This window comes from Alexandromys fortis, unplaced genomic scaffold, assembly GCF_014885135.2.
Source record: "Alexandromys fortis isolate MF-2015 unplaced genomic scaffold, M_Fortis_MF-2015_v1.1 scaffold_38, whole genome shotgun sequence".
In the NCBI taxonomy this organism is placed as follows: Eukaryota; Metazoa; Chordata; class Mammalia; order Rodentia; family Cricetidae; genus Alexandromys; species Alexandromys fortis.
In genome coordinates, this window is record NW_026067916.1 from 12,139,153 (window position 1) to 12,161,087 (window position 21,935).

Below are 21,935 nucleotides of genomic sequence, written 5' to 3' on the forward strand. Positions count from 1 at the left end.
CATGGGAAAACAGAAAAAAAAAGCCAAATCCTTTGATCCCCAGGCTCAGGAGCCCAAGGTAGGTGGATCTCTGTGAATTCAAGGATGGCCTGCTCTACATAGAAACATAGAAAAACATTGTTTCTCTCCTCTCTCTCTCTCTCTCTCTCTCTCTCTCTCTCTCTCTCTCTCACACACACACACACACACACACACACACACACCCACTCAGGCCAAGCCAGTGACAGAGTGGGTGGAACCAGAGGCACTCAGGGAAGGTGGGCTCAGTGAAAGGACATAGAGTCGAGTAACTTTTGCCCAAGGTCGCCTAAGCTTGGAAATAATTGCTCCCAGCTTCAAGCCCCCATCCTGTGAAATCAGCACCGAGTCCATTTTTGTTTGTTTTGTCCTATTTCTCAAAGTCCTTATTATCTCCCAGATTGGTGCAAGTGGAGGGGGTGACCAGGACAAATCCACAGGCCACCCTCATTTCTGTTGAATCGGTGATTGGGCTAACATTCAGAATCACAAACACTGCGCCTCTAAAGGCCATCACAGATCTCTCCTCTGTCCTCCACATGTCAGAAGACAGCGTCACTGAGAGTCAGCAGAAGGCTCCTCACCGAGGCTCTTCCCCTTCTTGTTATCTTTTGAGACGATCACAGTAACAAATTGAACATTTACTTTAAAATTCTACGTGGCCGATGGCCGATAAAACTTGTGTCTGCTCCATCACCTACCACTGTGAGTGCTTTGCATCAGCTGTGCAGATGAACGCCCTCCCACAATCAAACGTCAGAACAATTCCGTGGTAAATAGGGAGCAGAGGGGCCTGAGAGGAGCTGAGAGCTGGGCTGCTTCACAGCTTTGGAGGACATCACCAGTGGTTCCTCTTCTCCACCACCCTAGGTAACAGGAAATCGCCCCATCACAGATAACATCGAGGCAGAAGCGGAGCCCTCAATGCTTCAAGTCAGAACGGAACATTTAAAAACGACTCCCAGTGAAGGACTGTGGAGGGCTCCATCAATGTGTTTCAACACTAATTACTAGACGGACATTATCGATTCGAGTTTAGGTATTTCCTTAGCTAACAGCAACGGTGGGCGTGGCCTTTCCAACTTATTAAAGGTTTATGTTGCATAAATTATACACTGGTACAGAATTAGTTCGGGATTTTCATTTTTCCAAACTAAGCAATGAACTAAAAAACTGAAATAATATTTTAAACTAAAGTCTACAATTGATGTCACACAGATTATATAACAAACACATTGCATATTGTCTGTAACATACAACGTGCCTATATTATATACTATGTAAATTAGTATTAATATATTATTCAAAATGCCAAATGTAGACAAAATAAGCCTCTAAGGAATGCAAGTGATGAAACAGGTAAAACCAATATAATCACCTCAGTTTAAAATGTAAAGAACTTCCCAAAAATTTAAAGTCATGTATTTTATAAAAATGTATAGTCCTTAGTTATTCATGGATTCCCGCCTTTGCAGGTTTCTCCACTCGCCAAAATTTACTTGTGAGACTAGAGGGTGACTGATGTGGGAGTGATTTCTTACTAATAAAGAAACTGCCTAGGCCCCTTGATAGGCCAACCCTTAGGTGGGTGGAGTAAACAGAACAGAATACTGGGAAAAAGAAGCTGAGTCAAGGAGTCGCCATGATTCTCCCACTCCAGACAGAAGCAGGTTAAGATCCTCCCTGGTAAGCCAGCTCATGGGCTACACAGAATATTAGAAATGGGTTAGAACAATATGTAAGAGCTAGCCAATAAGAGGCTACAGTAATGGGCCAGGCAGTGTTTGAAAGATTACAGTTTCCGTGTAATTATTTCGGGCATAAGCTAGCCATGCGGGCGGCCGGGTGCCCAGGAAGCAGCCCTGCTGCTCTTAATTCAACAGGTGACTCAGTGGTTAAGAGCAGTGGCTGCTCTTCCAGGGGACCTGGGTTCTATTCCCAGCACCCACAGGGAGGCTCACACCAGTTCCAGGGGATCTGATGCCCACTTCTGACCTCCAAGGGTATCAGGTACGCTCGTGCACAGACACACATGCAGGCAGAACACTCATAACGCATAATAAATAAACTTTATTTGCAACTTGTTAGTTGGTGTTCCATAACTCTGATGAATCCCTGAGATAATCAACTTGACATTTTGGGGCTTCAGTCCCTTCGTTGATAGAGTATTGGGTGGAGAACTCGATCCACCTCACAGCTGGAAATGAAAGAGGGAGTGAAAGGCTTGGGGTCCCACGATCCCCTTCAACAGCAAACCTTCCATCACTTGAAGACAGACCTTTGCCCAGGGCCGCCCACATCATCCCAAAAGCACCAGTCTGAGGATCAAGCAGATAACACATGGCGTTTCAGATCTCCACTAAAGCTGCTCTAGAGGCTATGGGGTCTCCTAGGGCACACAGAGAAGCACATTTCTTGTTGATGCTGCTGCTGCCTGATTCGCTATTCCTAGCTCAAGCGAAGGACAACTCTGCCTTCTTCTGGGCTAACCCTGCTCTTAACCCTTGTGTGGGTTTTGCTGATGGCAGGGTGCTGAAGGGCTGTGTGTGGCCTGCTGACAGAGAGTATAAGGAATGCTGGAAGCTTCTGTCTGGAGTTTATCAGATAGTTCTCTCTTTTAGCCATGAGTCCATCAACAATATGAGCTCAATAAGGTGTCTTTAAAGATAAACACAACAAAAACAAAGTTACACTTTGGAAACCTAAACCTCAAGGCACTGGTTCAACACAACGTTTGCTAATTCAGCTCTTGTCAGGGCTTTAGGATGCAGATACCACAACTAACAGGAAATGGAGATGGGGCGGGGTGGGGGAGACCACACTTCACAGGTGGTAATTTCTTTATTATACTTTGTTGTTTGTCTTCTTTCAAGAATATAAAAAGAAACTATTATTAATCTCCAACATAAGACATACATCTGTCTTGTTTCTTCAGTATTGGTGACATCAGCTTTTCCAAGTCTCTGGAAATTTACCTGGACGACAATGAAATGAGATGCCATGGCCCATGGGTCTTCTAGAGCCTCCAAGTGTCGTGGCTTGGTGTAGAGTTTAGAAGGCACTGTGGGGATACATGCTGGCTAACGGACATCTCGAGGTCCTGTGGAGGATTCCAGTTTTGTTAACATCTAACCTGAGATTCAGGTTATATGAATGAGTGTGTGTGTGTGTGTGTGTGTGTGTGTGTGTGTGTTCTGTAGGCTATTCAATAGTAGGCTATTGAATAGTAGGCTATTGAACGGCAAATCTTTGGCTGTTTCTAGCCTATACTTTTTGTTGTTGTTGTTGCTCAGAAACCTGAAAATGCTTTGTTTGATGACTGCTTATGCTGGCGATCATGTGGGGTAAGGGGAGCACTCAGGGGAGCACTCCTCCGCTGCTGACAGCCTATGCTGGCGATCATATGGGGTAAGGGGAGCACTCCTCCGCTGCTGACAGCCTATGCTGGCGATCATGTGGGGTAGGGGGAGCACTCAGGGGAGCACTCCCACTGCTGACAGCCTATGCTGGCGATCATGTGGGGTGGGGGAGCACTCCCACTGCTGACAGCCTATGCTGGCGATCATGTGGGGTAAGGGCTCAGGGGAGCACTCCTCCACTGCTGGTGGGAGCACAAACTTGTACAGCAGCTTTGGAAATCAGTGTGGCAGTTTCTCAGAACAAAAACATGCTAACTTTACACCTTTGACTTTCAAAACTGAGAGAAAACTCACGTTGCCACAAGCTGTTAAATTTGTGGAAAATTTTCTTTACAGCAATCAAGGAGGCTAGTACATTAGCATTTGAAGTTGTCAATAAATATCAGCTCTCCTCCTCTCAAGAGGGAAGGAGGGAGGGAGGGAGGGAGGGAGGGAGGGAGGGAGGGAGGGAGGGAGGACAGAAGGACGGACAGACAAAGAAACCTTAAAATGACCCCAGCAGAGGAGGGATCTATTTCTTTGATCAGAAACCTCGCCTGGCTCCCAGCTGATCCCAGCCACAGGCTGTTCTCATTAGGGTTCCCCTCTTCTCTCTGTGCCGCACAGGAGAAAGGACACAGACTTTGGAGTCAGACCTGCTGGAGTCCTCTCTGTGCTTATCTTCGTGGGCAGGTGGTCACAGGGAGACGGTGTCTGTGAGAGGGTCTGGCACAGCCGGGGCACAGGTGGGGCACAGGTGGGACACAGCTGGGGCACAGCCTCTGCCCCGGGCACAGCCACCGACGCCAGGGTGGACTGAGCCTCACTCTTGAGATAGTTGCTTAGTGTCTGCCTTGTCATCAGGGACTGGCAATTTGCTCCGTTTTGAGACAGAGTCTTGCTGTGTAGCTCAGACTCTCCTTGAATTCACGATCTTCCTGCCTCAGCCCCCTAAGTGTGGAGATTAGAGGGGAATGTCACCACATCCATTTGGGAACAATGATTTTTTTTAAGTTGAGAATCCTGAAAATCACACATCAATGCCAAGAAAACTGATAAACAAAGTGACTTCCTACTTTGACTTTGAGAATTTTAAGGGGTCTCTGGGCAGACAGCAGCCTGTTTTCAAAGGCACACAAGCTTCTTAGGTAGAGCTATGACATGAGGCCTTGGATGATGGTGTGTTGAGAACCAATCCTCTGCAACCCCAGAGAAGAATTCCTCATCCGAACAGATGGACGATGAACCATGCCAAGGGTCAGAAAGCTGTGCTTTCGTCACGTTTAGGAAGTGAAATGTTTAGGATGCCATTAGAAAGTCTGAGTGCACGCTGGGAGAAGACATGAAGAAAATAGGAGGCTTCAGGATCTCTAAAAAGGGGAGGTGATTTGGGTTTGTTTTGTTGTTGTTTTGATTTATTAGTGTAGCCCAAGTACTCAGAAGGGTGCTGTGTATTTGGAGAGTATCATGAGAATACTCCTGACGAAAAATGGGTAGCTGAACGAGGTGTTGGCACGCATGTTGTCTGTATGTTCTAGCACGGTGTTGGCTACACAATGGTTAGAATAAGTTCTTGGCTGGTAGACACAGATTCATGTTCTAGCTTATTAATAAGTCAGAATCTCATCCTATATAGGCCCGCTTTACAAGGTAATTTTTAATATGTTATTCTTCCTCTTTAAAATCACCCATTTATTTGTTTCTCCCTTGCCATGGGGAGTGTCGTAACTTGAGGGGGTGAGGAGGGTGAAATGAAATGAGCTATTTTTTAGGGGGAGTTAAACTTTGTTGAAAATTGGCTTGAATATATCAAATAGAATGAAAAGGAAAGAAACTGAACATCTAAATTCCTCTCGCTCTGTAACAGGAACGGGGGCTCAGCAAAGCTCGTGGTCATTATGTCCAGCTGGGGGGTGATGCCAGGCCTGGCGCCCAGGACTCTCAATATCCAGAAGTAAACACAGTCTCAGACACAGAGCGTGAGGCTGCCATGTCCTGAGAAGTTGAACAGGGTAGTTTAGTTGAATTAAGAGTAAAGAAAAGCCTTAGGAAATCTGGCTAGAGAAATAAATGAGAGCTGGACGTGGTGGTGCACACCTGTGACTCCAGCTTTTAGCAGAAAGAGGCCGGAAGATCAAGGAGTTTACGGCCACCCAGCTCTGAGCACCCCATCTAAACAAAAAGATATCGATTACAGGGTACCGTAACTAGTAGAGATAAAGAATTTGGGCTCATCTGTGTCAGTGATGTTGAAATAACTTTTAAGCAATAAAATTCTTTTTAGGAAGAAATCTTTTGAGAGGCCAGTATGCACAGTTAACTTAAAGGAGGCGGGCGGTCTTCTGCCCCAGCTCTTGGGCAGAACAAGGAAGAAGACAGCAGCTGGCTGCGGTGCGTTTTCCTGTTTTAAGCACTGACAAGTTTATGTCCTGTGCTGTCAAAGGAAAAAAAAAACAGCCTCATTTTATTTTCCTCTTCCAGTCTTCTTCTCTTTCACAAACAGATGAAAAGGGGAAAGAAAAAGTTTGCATAAGAGATGTTCTTTGTTCTGATTAAAAGCCAGTAAGGGACTTAAGATTCAGGGAAAGTCTAGCCTTCAAGGATAGGAGGTCTTTGATGCCTCAAACTGCCGAGGAAAGAGAATCTTCTCCATTTTAGACCATTCAGTGGGGAGACGCTCACTCACGGACTAAATTTAGACTTTTAAACTCTTTCCCCGCTAGCGCTGGCGGAGGTGAGTATAATTGAGTACTATACTTGGAGCTTTAGTATCACAATTGCTTTTTAAACAAAAGTCTTTCCTTGTGCTTTATTAAAAACCAAGCTAGTGAATCTTGAATAGCATGCGAGCCACCCACGGCAGGCATGCATTCTATTGTGTGTGGTTTGGACTGCGTTTGGCCAGCAGCACTTGCCGAGCACCCTTTACTCCGGTGAGGCGGCTGTGAGTGGTGATGCAAACGTGCCCGCCCTTTTCTGGGAAGACAGAAAGCCTGAGTCAGGCGGCAGCGGCTATTAAAGCGCTGGGTAGGGCAGCTGCAGGCACTTCGAGGATGAGGCTTCCCTGCTGGTTCTGGCTGAGCTCCGCTGTCCTCGCTGCCTGCAGAGCAGCGGGGCAGGCACACAACCTGACCGAGGGGCTGGGGGATGCGAGCGCCCAGGCCGCCTGCCCTGCCAGGCTGGAGGGCAGCGGGAAGTGCGAGGGGAGCCAGTGCCCCTTCCAGCTAACCCTGCCCACGCTGACCCTCCAGCTTCCATGGCAGCTTGGTAGCATGGAGGAGGTGCTCAAAGAAGTGCGGACCCTCAAGGAAGCTGTCAACAACCTCAAGAAATCCTGCCAGGACTGCAAGCTGCAGGCTGACGACCACGGGGCCCCGGGCGGGATTGGAGCAGGGGCGGCCCCGGACAACCGAGTCCAGGAACTGGAGAGTCAGGTGAACAAACTGACTTCAGAGCTGAAGAATGCCAAGGACGAGATCCAGGGGCTGCAAGGGCGCCTGGAGACGCTCCATCTTGTCAATATGAACAACATCGAAACCTACGTGGACGACAAAGTGGCCAATCTAACGTTTGTGGTCAACAGTTTGGACGGCAAATGCTCCAAGTGTCCCAGCCAAGAATACATCCAGTCGCAGCCGGGTAGGTGTAACGAGGTTCTCACCATTTGTTCGTGAAAGCTGTGTAGCGAGATAGTGGTCATAAACATTAACCCGAGAGAGTAATAAGCCTTTCAGCTGCACGTTACGGCAGGAGAAACAAGTATTTGCTCAAACGAGATGCGGTTAAAGGATCTAATTACAAAAATCCTATTAGCCGCTGCCGTCAGTCTCTAGATCTATGCTCGCCGACCTCCAGACAAGCAGAAGCAGGCTCCTCCCAGGCCGGTGCGTTTAGCCTGCTCACTGTCTCGGGATAGAGTTCTTGGCTGTGCTTACTAAGGGCACCGAAATCAGGTCTGGGGTGGGCGGCCGCTTCTCAGAGCAGCAAGTGGTCTTTGAACCGCTTTTGCAAACAATCTGCTATGCTTGATTCTCAACTAGCTAGTGAGAACGGGGGATTTTATACATAGAACAAAAGCAGCTTCGTGTGGGTGCCAGACTTTTGGTTTAAGACTGAGTGGCATATCCATCCTCACCGTCCCAGTGCTGTTTATAAAGACCACAGACTAACTGCCTGCTGTGAGCATAGCACTGCTTCCTGCCGTTCCCGAGTTCCCCCGGCTGCTACTGATGGTGTTGCCACACTCCAGAAGGCCACCTCTCCGTCAGGTGCCCATCCTGACTGTGAGGTTGGTGAGACAGTGGAGAGTCTCCTGGAGGTGATAGGTCATGGCGTCAGGGACCACTGTCACCAGTGACCCATATCACCAGGTAGACATTGATGTTTTAGGTGACATCACAAGGTATATATTAGATGTGGCACGGCACGGTAACTTGTAATGATACAAAAATATTCTATTATTTACCTTTTCTCCTAAAACTTTTAGGAAATGAAATATTATGAGTTCTACATAGACGCAAATAGATTTTTGTGGCCCACAAGTACCTTATATTAAACTTACTTTACTTGACTCAGATCTTCATGAAAATTAACTGGGGACAAATAGTTGGTCTCTGACCTCGACAAACCCTGTTGACTGATTACACTGAGCCTGATCACCCTGATGCTTCTTCTAGAGATCAAGCTGTAAAATGCTGGTTGACTATCCCATCCTGGGTAATATATCCGGAGTAATATTGGTATATTATTGGGGAAGCCTTTACCTAACCTGAACCTCTCTACAGCTGTCGGGTAAAACATGAGTGAGTTATGGCGATGGAGGTTGACGCTTTACTCGGGACATAGCCTGTCAGCTTTGTTGATTGTGTCTAGGATGTGGTCCTAGGAGACTTGGGCGCATCTCAGCTCCAGGACAGAGGAAAGCGTGGTTATGGGAACAAGCTCTCTGCCAGGGGATTTGACCCCATGTCCTAGCTCCTACCACTTGTTCCAAGCGGGAGAGATCATTGCTCTTCTTTGAGACTAAATGACTATACAAGCAAGCTGGCAGTAACTCTGCCTCACCAGGATGAGGTGTAGATTCAACTTGGAAATGTTACAGAGCTTGGCTGAGTTTCTGGAGGGAGTTGGCCCTCCCTAAACGTTGCTTACACCTACTCTTTCTTTGCTTGCTGTTAGTGTTCTCACTACTGTTACTAAGCAACCAGGTCCAGGTGAGTGTACCAGAGCCAGGTTCCATGATCACCAATGACTAACTTATCAAATTGGAGTCTAAGAATTCTTCAGACGCATAGCTGTAATTAACAAATGTCCACGCTTTTCTCTCTTCCTTCTTTCAGTTCAGCATCTAATATACAAAGATTGTTCTGACTACTACGTGATAGGAAAAAGAAGCAGCGAGACCTACAGAGTCACACCGGATCCCCGTCACAGCAGCTTCGAGGTCTTCTGTGACATGGAGACCATGGGGGGAGGCTGGACGGTGCTACAGGCTCGCCTTGACGGAAGCACCAACTTCACCAGGGACTGGGAAGACTACAAAGCCGGCTTTGGGAACCTTGCCCGAGAGTTTTGGCTGGGTAATGACAAGATTCATCTGCTGACCAAGAGCAAGGAAATGATTTTGAGAATAGACCTCGAAGACTTCAACGGTGTCACACTGTATGCCTTGTACGATCAGTTTTACGTGGCTAATGAGTTTCTGAAGTACCGATTACACATCGGTAACTACAACGGCACAGCGGGAGACGCCTTACGTTTCAATAAACATTACAACCACGACCTCAAGTTTTTCACCACCCCAGACAGAGACAATGACCGCTATCCCTCTGGGAACTGTGGGCTCTACTACAGCTCAGGCTGGTGGTTTGATGCCTGTCTCTCTGCCAACTTAAATGGCAAATATTATCACCAGAAATACAAGGGTGTCCGCAATGGGATTTTCTGGGGCACCTGGCCGGGGGTAAATCAGGCACAGCCTGGTGGCTACAAGTCCTCCTTTAAGCAGGCCAAGATGATGATGAGACCCAAGAATTTCAAACCGTAAATTGCTAGCGTTCATCTCTGCAGGCGCCTGTCTAAAGGCAATGAGTTCCTTCTGCCCTTTACCATAGGCCTGAGTTTATATTCCTTTGCTAATGGAATGGCCAACACATTTCCTTTTAAACTTCACAGCTTTTAAAACAAAGCTAGAAGTATCTAAGAAGACTACTTTGTTGCTATTGTACACAGAATGCTTGAAAGCCCTGGAGGTATTGACAATCATACATTATAGTTGCAAACCCTTGAATTTTTATTAGTTAAAAGTTCCCTACTAGATTTATTATTTTTTACAATTAAAAAAACTAAATTATTCAGCAAGCTAAATGTCTACATAAGCAACTTTCATTTTCACTAGGGCTAAACATGCACATTTGCAAATCCATCAGTCTTTTCGGGCCCAAGCTACTCATGTATTTGTAGCCAAGAACTGTAGTGCTTTCTTTGAGCCAAGAAGACCTTAAAGCATTTAGTTCTCAAAAACGAAGCAGGGGCATAATATTTGTAGCTAACCTTATTGATGTGATACTCATGAAATATATAACATGGCAGCAAAACGCCTCAGAATGCGGTAGCATAGTGTGTCCCTTCTCCATCCCCACTGGGAAACGACATTGCCCTGGAGACTTTGGCTTAGTGGTTCTTCATTCACTGTTTAGAGCCAGTTAGAACCCGATGCAAAAGCTACATTGTTGCCAACCCCTGCTTCATATGCACAATAGTTTTTAATGAAGGTGCTAGGCTACTGTAAGGCTTCCTTGGGGAAAGGCATGGTAGAGGGAAAAAAAAGTTTACCTAATACTTTGAAAGCCAATCCCATACCCAAAGCAATACTATTGTTGAGGGATCAACTTCCTAGGAAGCTGACTTTCTAGAATAAATTTATTTATTAAGATGAATTTTGAAATAGTTCAAATGTTATAAATTTTAACCCTAAATAGTCAATTGCTTGTTTCATTCAATATATATATGTCAATCATAATTCCTGGAGCTTTTAGAATTTCTTAATGGTGGAATGCCGAGGATCACACCAAAAGGCTTTAGGAGCAGTTTCGTTTTATCATTGTGCAAAAGGACCTCTGCAGAGGGAGACAAGCGGCCTCACATGCACATTTGAAAGGCCCCAGTGAGCGCTGTGTGTGTGTCAGGCATCTGAAGAAAGCGCACAGTACACAATGTGCAAGCGATGACTTTGGTCTTAACGTTTCAGTGTGGTTTTCAATATATTAACCAAGCTTTAAAACACATTCATACAGATTCAACGTCTTTGAATACAATTATGGAGGACAGTTACTGACTTTACTTAAACTTTCAGATACGCAGCAGCCATTGTTGAAAAATAATTAAGAGGTGCGAGATATTATTTTAAAACTATGAAACATGAAGCTTTCAGGTAAATACAATGAAAATTAATCTACTATTAATACAATTAAATTACCAGAGTAAAGTGAATACATGCTGAATTAAATGACCAAAGTGTAAACTATGGATTCCAAAGGCTGCTTACCTACTTTGTAGAATATTGGATGTAAATGACATAATTGATGGGGTGGTGCCTCACCCTTTAATCCCAGCACCGAGGAGGCAGAGGCAGGCAGGTCTCTGTGAGTTCAAGTCCAGCCTGGTCTACAGAGTGAGTTCCAAAATAGCCTGGTCTACAAGAGCTAGTTCTAGGACAGGTTTCAAAGCAATAGAAAAACCCTGTCTCAAAAAAATTGAACAAAAAAAAAGGCGAAGAAGATTTTGATATTATATAATATACATGTTTTATATCCTGTCTACCATATATAACTATATATGATATATAAGTCTAAAGAATTTCAGTCATAAAAAAAAGAATTTCAGTCATAAAAATGGGCTGATCATAGCAAAGCAAAGTATACACTTATTTTTACTGTGTCTTTTTCAGGGAAGTTTGGTGAATAACAATGAATCCATGTAAATTATCTTTGCACAGTGGATGGATCAAAATGTTTTTTCTATTATATTCTTATGACAGTTTTCTAATAAACTCTTTAACACAGAAATTTATTTTTTAAATTGTTTTCTGTCAGTCATTTAAAAATATATTGTGGACTTTGATAATCTTTAACATGTTCATTGAAAAAGTCCTTTGTCTTAACTGTTTACTAATATATGCCAATGCTCATATTTGCAAATATATATTTTTAGAGTCTTGGTTTCCTTTGGGTGACTAACATTGATTTTAATTATTACTTTATTACTGAACATTACTATCCTTTAAAATGCTGAGTGAAAGTAATTTCCTAGGAATCTGGCTGATTCTCCTGTCACTAAATGAGAAGGTCATTTTGCTGATAAGCAGTAACGCACCAAATATATTCCTGTATCTGATGAATACAGTGTGCATATGAGAAACATAAACATTTGAACCCCAGTATTGGCTGGTCCTTGACTTTCAGTAGTTTCCCCTTACCCCTCAAAAAGTTTTAAAGATAAAATGGATGCATATAATAACAATAAACTCTTGTTTTGAAGTTCTTTTCATTGATGTATATTTAAGGTTATGTTTCATGTCTCTTTAAGGCCTGGTAAAATAAAATATTTAAACTTCACATCTATCCTTCAATGCGGAAACATTGTCTGTAAAATGACATTTATGTACCTATTATTATCTGAAAAGTTGAACCACATTTACAAGATCTAGATAATATCCCCGAATCTTTAACAACACTGAGTATTATTTCTTTAAAAGGAAGCAGTATGGATAGATAGAAGAACACCAGTATCTATTTCCTTTTAGGATATTTGGACACACCCTCGGTATGGAACTTCCCGCTTTCCATTGTGGTGTTTAGCTCTCCCTCCCCTTTGCCATCAGTAATCTTACTGGTGGGGTTAGCGCTCCTCTCCTGATGGGTGCAGACCCTTGCCAAGGTCTTCACTGCGGCTGTGAAGAGCCAGAGAGGAGAGGTACACTTGGAGAACCCAGAATACTCCACTCCCTCAATGTCCGTCAAGGCTCTGTGTGTCTGCCTGGGAGACACCATTGCTTTCTTTGCTGAAGGAATGGTTTGATTTCTCCAGGCTTCTCCATCCTGCTCATCAGAACCCACAAGGGCCTGCTCTGATTATGAAGCAGGGAAGTCTCTGCACATCCTTGCCAGTTCAGCGAGAGCGCCAAGGAAGACATATGTAGACAGATTTGGAGGCAGTGTGACAGAGAGTAAACTTTAGAAGTGATGAGTTTGTTGGCATAGGTACTTGCACCAAAACTTATCCACACCAAGATGAGTCAAGGAGAAGCGGTTTGCTCTACTAGTTCGCCTACCTAATTAACATACTGATATCAATAGCAGCTTGTGTTAATGAAGCCGAAGCCAGAAATGTCTTCAAACTCAAAGGCTTTTGGAGGTGAGAAGTTTGTGTGGAGTTTGCCTCAATTCATTTAACAGATACCTGCACGTGTCCCGGAAAGTCTCCTTGGAGGATAGAGATATACCACTGGGCAACACAGGTAACCCTGCCTCCCAGTTTAACCCAGGAGAAATTTTCATGACAACAAGCACCACATGAGCGAGGATTAGAGGAGGCGGTTCTAACCGAGCCGTGGGTATAGAGGGGAGACGTCTCTGTGCTGACACTGTAGAGGCTGAATTATACAGGCCATATTCCTACATGGTGTGGCAGTCAAAATTCTGAGCCACCTGGCAAGGCACAACCGGCCGCCATCCTAAGGATATGCTAATGTCGTTCTGTTCCCTCTATTGTAATTTAGGCGGTGCCTGGGGAACAGGTGTTTTTCAGTCTACTGACAGAGTAGGCATAAGTGTGGACTTGACCTAAGTCATTCTCTCTGCTACCTAGGAAACAGAACGCTAATGAACTTCCCCTTTAGTTTTACGTTTTGATATAAAAGCTGTTTGGAGATTTTCAGGATGTAAATTCAAAATTTCATAAAGGATCCCTAAAAACTCCCTCCCAATATAGTTATGAGAGTTGTGTTTTCTTTTCTTTCTTTTTTTTTTTTACTGAGTTCGGGACTTTTCATTTTGATTCCCACTTAATTCTAAGAAAACAACTTTCACTTTCTTATACTAGATCAGAAAATGGTCGCGTGTCTTTGTCTCTCATTGCCTGGGACCTCCAGGTGATGAAGTTATTTTTCTTTAAGAATTTTAAAGAACGACAGTCCTGAAAGTAAATTCCAGGATCAAGGAAGGCTGCCCACATTACCCTCTGCAAACATGCTAAGATCTTGGTGATCTGTTGCTACATTAGGTGAGTTGTGTTTGCATTCCCACGCCTCCACTCTGGAGCTAAAAATAATTTAGGTCCTGGGCCTGACAGACTCCATGTTAACAGAGATGCGAAGAAAGGAGTAAGAAAGAGGAGAAAGATCTAAGAAGAGCGAGTTCCAAGCCAAGGGAGCAAGAAGCATCCACGTTCGGAGTCTGGAGAGCAGCCGAGAGTCATCAGAGACACCAGTGATACTGAGCTATTTCTTTCACAAGTATTTATAAACGTTACCCAAGCGAGAGGCAGCTAAACTCAAATTCCTAGCCACCCTCCTGGCACTGACCCTGGATGAGGATGGCAGCAACGAGTCTGGCCAGTCACGTTCACCGACACCGCACTGGGCCCTCGCCCAAGGGCACTGCCTGCATCTGCATCTTCTGTTTGCCTAGTGAAAGCTGCTCCAGGAGGCAACGCTTCTCACTCTCACACCGAGACCCTTCCCCGGGAGGGGCGTTAACCACCAACTGTCAATCATGTGGGAGCCATCGTCCATCTTCAGTTTTCCTGACGTTCCTGGTGTATTTCTTTAAAAGTGACTAATTTTCTACAGAAAAGCTCACACGGTGACCCTCAGTCTCCTTCCTCCTCTGAAATTTCCACAGTACTTCATGTTAGAGCTGAGATCGTTTGTATCCAATCAAAACAATTATACAAGATTTTTGGACAGGAGATAGTTTTAAATTAATGCATTTTCAAGGGTGTTACTGTCCCTAGTTAACTAGTGTTTAAAAACTGTCTTCCTGAAGCTAAGTCACGTTTATAATAAATAGCGCTGACAGAAAGGGCAGACAAATCCCCATGCTGTCTAAACACTGCGTGCTCCATGGTTATGAGGCAGGATTCACTGATAGAGGCGTTCTACTCAAACACAAAGCGCTTTGCAAGTTATCTGAATGCTGGTGACTTCTCATGCAAATGCCAAAGTTCTTATTTTCATTTACTAAAGAGAACAATTTTATAAATCAATGATATTAGTATGGGTTATTTTATAAAAAAAATTTCCATTTGAGGAAACATTTAAAATTTTTTGAGATTTTAATTATTTGTGTTTTATGTGTGTGTGTGTGTGTGTGTGTGTGTGTGTGTGTGTGCACAACATGCATGCAGTTCTCTAAATGGCCAGAAGAGTGCATTAGATCTCCTGGGACTGGAATTACATGGGTGCTAGGAACTGGACCAGGTCCTCTGGAGGAGCAGCCGTGTTCTTGGCTGCTGAGTCATTGTTTCAGCCATTTGGCCAAGTTTTAAAACCCAATTAAGTCAACTATTAGAAGCTCCCCTCTCCCAGGGACCCAGACCGTGGGGAACTGTGGAAGTGGAACAGGACAGACACCTCCACTGTGAACATAGGGATGGTGTTTAACATGCTGAACTATGGGCAGAGATTCTCTGCCTGCTGCAGTGGCCACACACCCCTGCAGACATGTCAGCGCTGTCAAAGAAAGCAGGATTGAGAAGTTCCGACCATCTGTAGCCTGAAACATTGTCCCAACTGTAACAGCTCCGCTTTTCTAGATCTTGGGGTCTTTTATTTTACTGAAATAAAACATTTGATAATCACTCCTTCTCTGTCACATATTCCTGAGGGGTTCGGTTGTGAAATAAAATATGATATAGTCGTTCTAATACATACATATGGAATATGAAAATATGTAAATTACCAAGAACTCAGATTGACTTTATATGAAAACTGCACTCAGAAAGGAAGACGCCTCCTTTGGACATTTGCTTTAGAAGTGCTGATTATGTGTATTCTCTCTCTCTCTCTCTCTCTCTCTCTCTCTCTCTCTCTCTCTCTCTCTCTCCCTCTCTCTCTCCTAGGGCAGCTACACACAGAAAAGTCTGCAAGGAGCTTCCTGCCCTCAGCGCATCCTGAAGTCACTTCAGATTCGCTTTAAACAGGAAAGGAAAGAAGCGAGAGATCAGTACCGCAGCAGGCCGAGGTTACAGGAGGCGTGAGAAGCTCCGTGTGCAAGGGAGAAACTTGGGGAAGAACTTGGGACCCCAGCTGGTCCAAAATGAGAACAAGAAATGGCTCCAACTCGGAAGCGCGGCACGCCCTCCCTCCCTCCGGGTACAGGAGCAGAGGCACCAGCCGAGTGGAAAGTCCGGAGCTCTAGGAAGCAGGAACTAATTTGGCTGCAGCAGGGAGCGGGAACAGAAGATGGTGGCTCAGATGGCTGCTGAGGGATTTGACTGCTGAAGACAAGGAAGCGGCAATGATAAGCAAAGGAAATTTCAAAGATAACTATTTGTAATCTCCTCCCGCCTGGGCCTGGAGAGGACCATGGGATGTTGGGTGGGAAGGTTCTGGAAAGAAAATTGAACACTGCTTCGTAAAACAGCAACAGACAGCAAGGAGAAAGTGGGTGGAGCTACAAAGAAAAGCATAGCCTGAGGGTGAGACAGGAGCCTCTGGACCTCTTTAGGAATCTCCTGTGCTCGTGAGGAATTTTAGCCAGTTTTGCACTGGGTGAGCCGTGAAACTCACGCTTCCTTTTCCTGAGGAGACACCTTAGCAGGGCCCTGTGGCTTCTCAAGGCTTTCTGCAAAGAATCTGCATTTCCTTCATTCTGTGCTGGGCGAGGGTCAAGGCCAGAAAGTTCTGTCCACGCGTGTGCAGCCGGTTCAGAGGCTCCCCCTGTGGTCCCTCTGGAGCGAGAGCGGGGACTGATGTTTATGTGACTCAGAGGACCTGTCTGTGTGTGGATTCTGGGAGGAGAGAGAAGACTGACATAACCCTGAAACGATGCGTCATCACTACAGACAGTATGGCAGCTGTGAAGAAGGGACATGAGCTGGAATAAAAAAAAAAATGCTTCAATAATCTAACAAGACTCAGGGAACCCGAAAGCCTCGCTGGCAGCTAGCACACAGAGCAGAACCAGGAATTATCTTTATCCAAACATTCCCACACCACCTACTGATCTTTTCCCATCAAAGTATTAAAATTTAGGCTATTCAAAGATAGTCCATACACACGTATTACAGGGAGCAAAAAAAAAAAAAATCTGAGGATTAATACCAGCTAATTCTTGTACCCCCCCCCCATTTATATTAATGACTCTACCCAGGGATGCCTGTTTGCTTCAGTTTGGTTCACATGGGCGAGACTGTGAAAAGTACTTTTGTGTCCCACGACAACGGATTTGACTTTGGGCTCTAACGTGTTGCTGGTGTCTCCTTCCTTTTCCTTCACACTACCGCAGATGGAGCAAAGGTTCAGATATGACTCGAATCGTCAAGGTGCTATGAGAAAGCACAGGAAACAAATTTATAGCCCCAGGGTAACAAAGGTCTTTCAGGGTATGACAAAATCCTGGAGCTGCAAAGCAACAATCGATTCGAGTGTCTAAGATGCATTTCCGTATTGGGAATAAAGCGCCACGAGCAAACAAAAACTAAAAGAACGCACACTATACACAAAGGTCTTTAGAGAGAATAATGTGTAGAGAATTCCTACGAATTTATAAGAAAAACTTCAAGCGCCCCAGGGGAAAGTAGAATGTTAAGAAAAGACACACGCAAAGGAAGCACAGACGGGCCTCCGCTTAACAGCATGTTTAGCTCCTACAATGGTGCATTCCATGTGCCCTGCATGCATGAGCTGGCCACACCTTGCTCTGTCAACCCGATAATGTGGTCTGTGTGAGTCACCCAGCCTTCGGCTTCCAGCTTCTCATCTTATCCTTCCTTGACCTCCCCAGCCACACTTCTCAAATACCAGCTAACCAATGCAGAGCGCACACCTCAGCTGCTCTAAGCACCTCAGAGCACATAACACCCCGGAGAACCGTGGAGATTATTTAGATGCTCTTTAGCTCAGACACCACGGTCAAGCTTCTTCCCCAGTTCTGCCTTTCTGTCCACCTCGCGATCTACTCTAATACTTTGCCCTGGCCCCTTCCAGCACACGACATCCATCTGCTTAGGAACCGCGAGTATGAAAATAGCTATTACTGTGTGATCATCTCCTGACTGGTTGGCCTTCCCAAACGTCAAAATTTCTATTCATGTTGTGTGTGTGTGTGTGTGTGTGGTGTGCCACAGATTCTCATGTGGCTGAGGCTGGCTTTAGGTTTTCTATGTAGCAGATGACATCTTGAATTCCTGACCGCCTGCCTCCACCTCCCAAATGCTGGGATTGAACACTATGTGCCACTGTGTCAGGCTGAGAATCCTGAACCCAGGGTCTTGTGTGTATTAGGCAACCACTCACTCTGCCAACTGAGCTACCTCCCTAGCCCAGTATGCTGTCTTTCAGGATAGTCTGATGTAGAAACAGAAGCCCAGCCCCCCTTACTGCAAGGTAAATACAAGGGTATGATAAAATGTCACCACCCCCCAAGTAATAAAACATCCCAGGAATACAACAACCATAATGAGAGAAGCCATGAGTTGGAGAGAGAGCAAGGAAGGATGTATAGGAGGGTTTGGAGGAAGGGAAGGGAGGAATGATTTAAATATATTACAATCTCAAAAATAAAAACAATTTAAAAACATTACATAGCAGGCAGTGCTGGTTGGAATAAAGGGAGACGCGTATATGGTTGCAAATTGTTACAATCTTCCAGGGAAGGCATCATAACAATGAAGACACAGTTTAAATACACAGACTACGACCCGGCGATTGCATTTCTTGATATTTAACAATGTTTTACAAACGGGATCTGGAAGAGATATTTGTCTATCATGTTGGGAGAAGCTGAGAAACGAACAGAGCTGAGGTGTTCACTGACACGAGCGTGGATAATCACGCAGGGTGAAATTCTGACAGAGGCTCCACGAGGCTGAACCTTCATGACACTGTGCTACGCAGAATCAGTCAGCTGCACACAGGAGACTGACGTGTGATTCCACTTACAGGGGCGGCGTGGGGTGGCCACATTCAGAGATGAAGATGAAGAGCAGGGGGGAGGGTGGTTCAGGGGCTCCAGAAAGGGGAAGTGGGAAACTGTTTAATGAACGCCAAGTTTCAGTTTTGCTGGTGGAAGTGTTCCGGAAGATGCTGGGCTGGAGCAAGAGAATGCTCAACATCACCATAAACGTAAAAATTAATATACTTTATCATAAAGATTCAGAACTAAATATACCCACTGGCCCAGCAGCCCCACTATTCGGAGTTTGTCTTTTTAATCTGATAATCCCAGTGTGAAATGATGCATACAAGGGTATCCAGTCTATCATTGTTTCTAATGGAAGCCTAAGATTATCCAATCTATCATTGTTTCTAATGGAAGCCTAAGATTATCCAATCTATCGTTGTTTCTAGTGGAAGCCTAAGATTATCCAATCTATCATTGTTTCTAATGGAAGCCAAGATTGAGAACGACCAAACTCTCAGGACAGAGAATTGCTAAAAAAGTGTTATGCTGAAAGACTATGTGAATCATACCATAATATGAACATAAATTTGTATGTGTAAATGTGTATTCTGATACCACTTCCTTGTTTGTGCACAGACATAAAAGGTGGCTCATCACTGTGGCTCTGAGGGGTGGACTTCGGAGAGTGGAATGGGGTAGAGGGCTCACTAACTTGCATTGTGTATGGTTCTCTGCCCTTTGAATTTTGTGCTATGTGCAGTTTTTACAAATTAAATATTAGTTTTAGTTTAAAAGCTAAACTCATGGCTGAAACAACTTTGTTATGAGGCTTCTGCTAGCCTGTGGTAGAACGTCCCAGTCTGGGACATCTCACTGCTCAGCCACTGACAACCTGGTCTTGCTGTTCAGAGAGCGAGCGATGGTGCTGCCTCCACTTCCTTACTGGTGCTGGTTCGTTAGCCAGTGTCACCTGTAAATCTGGGTACCAGATGCCCGAGTTCCCGGTCCTGTCCGTTCTGTTCATTGCCCAGGGCTCCGTGTATGGATGGCAATGGTTTCTCAGCGACAGCAATCCACATATTCCGATTGGAAAGGGTATTCTTGATTTCAATACTTAAACTTTCGGTTTCAATTCTCAGTTCTTAGAATGCCATGGGTACACAAGATGTCCAGTCTCAGAGACCCACGGCTTTCCAAAACCAACTTATTTCCCCTCCAAGGCATGGTCTTTCTTTTATTTAAGGAGAGAATAATAGCATGAATTATTTCTCCTAGTTCTTACTTTCAAAAGCAACATCTGTTCATAATAACTACTAAAACCAAACAACAACAACAACAACAAACCAGCATCTAATTTTAAAGTCCTTTCCTGAACCCTCAGGAAGGCTCGGGGCCTCACACCATCATATGGTCTAACACTAAGGTACACCACCAGCCATTTTGTAAACACTGAGACACAGTCTCCATAGCCTGGCTAGGGTGGCCTCAAACATGATCTTCTTGTCTCTACCTCCTAGTAGATGGATTATAGTATTATACGACCACACACAGAAAGGAGTTTATTCTTAATGTTCAAGCAAGTTCTTATAACAGATAAAATGTCAATAGAAAATAGTAACTATGAATGTGAAAACACACACACACACACACCAGTGTCCACACTCACGTCCCATGGGAGGCCCACAATAGTCAGAAAACGTGGAGACCCATATAAACCAAAAGAGAGAAAAAGAATACAAGTAGATGAAGGCCACATGGTGGCCACCACATTTTCTTGCACCTTACCCTTCGGCCTGGTGAACTGTAGAGGCTCAGGGAAGATTGTGAGGATGAGAAAGTAAGAGGCTCTTCAGGTAGGAAGGGGAGGATGAGACCGTAGACAGAAGTGGGAAAATGCTGTTTTGCCTGTCCTGGCTTTTATAAATTGACCTTTAAAATAAATACTATATATAAATGGGAAGGATAAATGTGTAATGCTCTTGTTATGTGATTTTCATTTCTTTCTCTTTTTGATTTTCATATCTTGCTAACTGTAGTATCAGGATCCCTGAGCGCATGCTCCCTGACGCGCATGCCCGTAGTATCAGGCTACAGGGTAAGCGTGTTTCCTGATGCGCATGCCCATAGTATCAGGCTACAGGGTAAGCATATTTCCTGATGCGCATGCCCAAAGCATCAGGCTACAGGGTAAGCGTGTTTCCTGATGCGCATGCCCATAGTATCAGGCTACAGGGTAAGCGTGCTCCCTGACGCACATGCCGTCGTGTCAGGATCCCTGAGTGCATGCTCCCTGTGCCTCCCGATGGCGTCGGTGCGTCTTGTTCTCTAGCACCTGACCCAGCTATGTCAAAAACTTAACTGTTTCCTTGAGCATTATTTGCCGGAAAGGAGAAGGAAGGCTCACACTGGTTTCTGATTAAAGAGTCAAGAAGCCAGCCAAAGAAAATAAAGCATTAATTTGTATTCATGGCATTAAGATGAAGTGATTACATAGCTTCTGGATTTGGGCAGAGTAAAACACCTGGCACACAGACACCCGACAACAACAGTCAAACTTATAAGTGAATGCCACTGCACACAGACAGGAACAAAATTAACCATGCATGCATTTCAGCATCTAACGTGAGGCCCATTGAAGACGAGAACTCTGTTAAGCCTGCTTTTAAATCTGCATTACGACAGAGCAGCCTCACTCCAAGACACATACCCAAGAGAAATGAATTCATTAGTAGATGTGAGATCCTATGCAGCAGCAAGACAATCACCCTGCTTTTAGACACAGCGTTATTCATGAATCTCAGCAATACAAGGACAAACAGAGGAGTCATGAACAAAGACATGCCATGGATTTCCTGTGCCACGATTAGGAAGAAGCAAACTAACATACAGTGGTTAAGTCAGAACAGGAGTTACCTTTGGTGGGAGCAACAGCTGGGAAGGCTCCCAGAGAAATTCCTAGGCTGCTAGAAATATATTTGGATTTGATTGAGGACATGGTGGTAAAAATGATAAATTCCAGAACACTTAAAATTCATGTTTAACTGACAAAGAGCACAGAAGGGGAAACAGAATTTGGAGAATTCAATCTCCATGTGTTGGTTGTAGGCAGGGTAAAGATTCAAGGAGCTGCCCACCTAACATTCGTGAATTTTACTTCACATGTGTTATACATGAAAAATTTTAAAACAGAAAACTTTCCAACAGGACAACAGACCTCATGCTTAGGAATCAGTGGGAAATGGATAAACAGATCTCTACACTAGCCCATGTCCACTGATGAACTCATGGCTCGGCTCCCAAGCATCTTTCGGAACAATGCGCTTCCTCTCTTGAGGATATTATCACTTTATGTAGTCGGAGTATCTACAAAGAACTATCAAGTCTTTGGTGCAGT

The 21,935-nt window shown here is 44.6% G+C and overlaps 2 protein-coding genes across 4 annotated transcripts in view; one reads left to right on the forward strand and one right to left on the reverse strand.

Annotated features, from left to right (window-relative positions):
• Ccdc146 (coiled-coil domain containing 146) overlaps nt 1-21,935 on the reverse strand; it is a 110,292-nt gene that overhangs the window by 63,228 nt on the left and 25,129 nt on the right. The window lies entirely within an intron of this gene.
• On the forward strand, nt 6,313-11,971 carry Fgl2 (fibrinogen like 2). Its single transcript, XM_050139817.1, has 2 exons — nt 6,313-7,055; nt 8,756-11,971. The coding sequence occupies exons 1-2, from the start codon at nt 6,371-6,373 to the stop codon at nt 9,460-9,462; spliced, it is 1,392 nt and encodes a 463-aa protein (XP_049995774.1). The 5' UTR covers nt 6,313-6,370; the 3' UTR covers nt 9,463-11,971.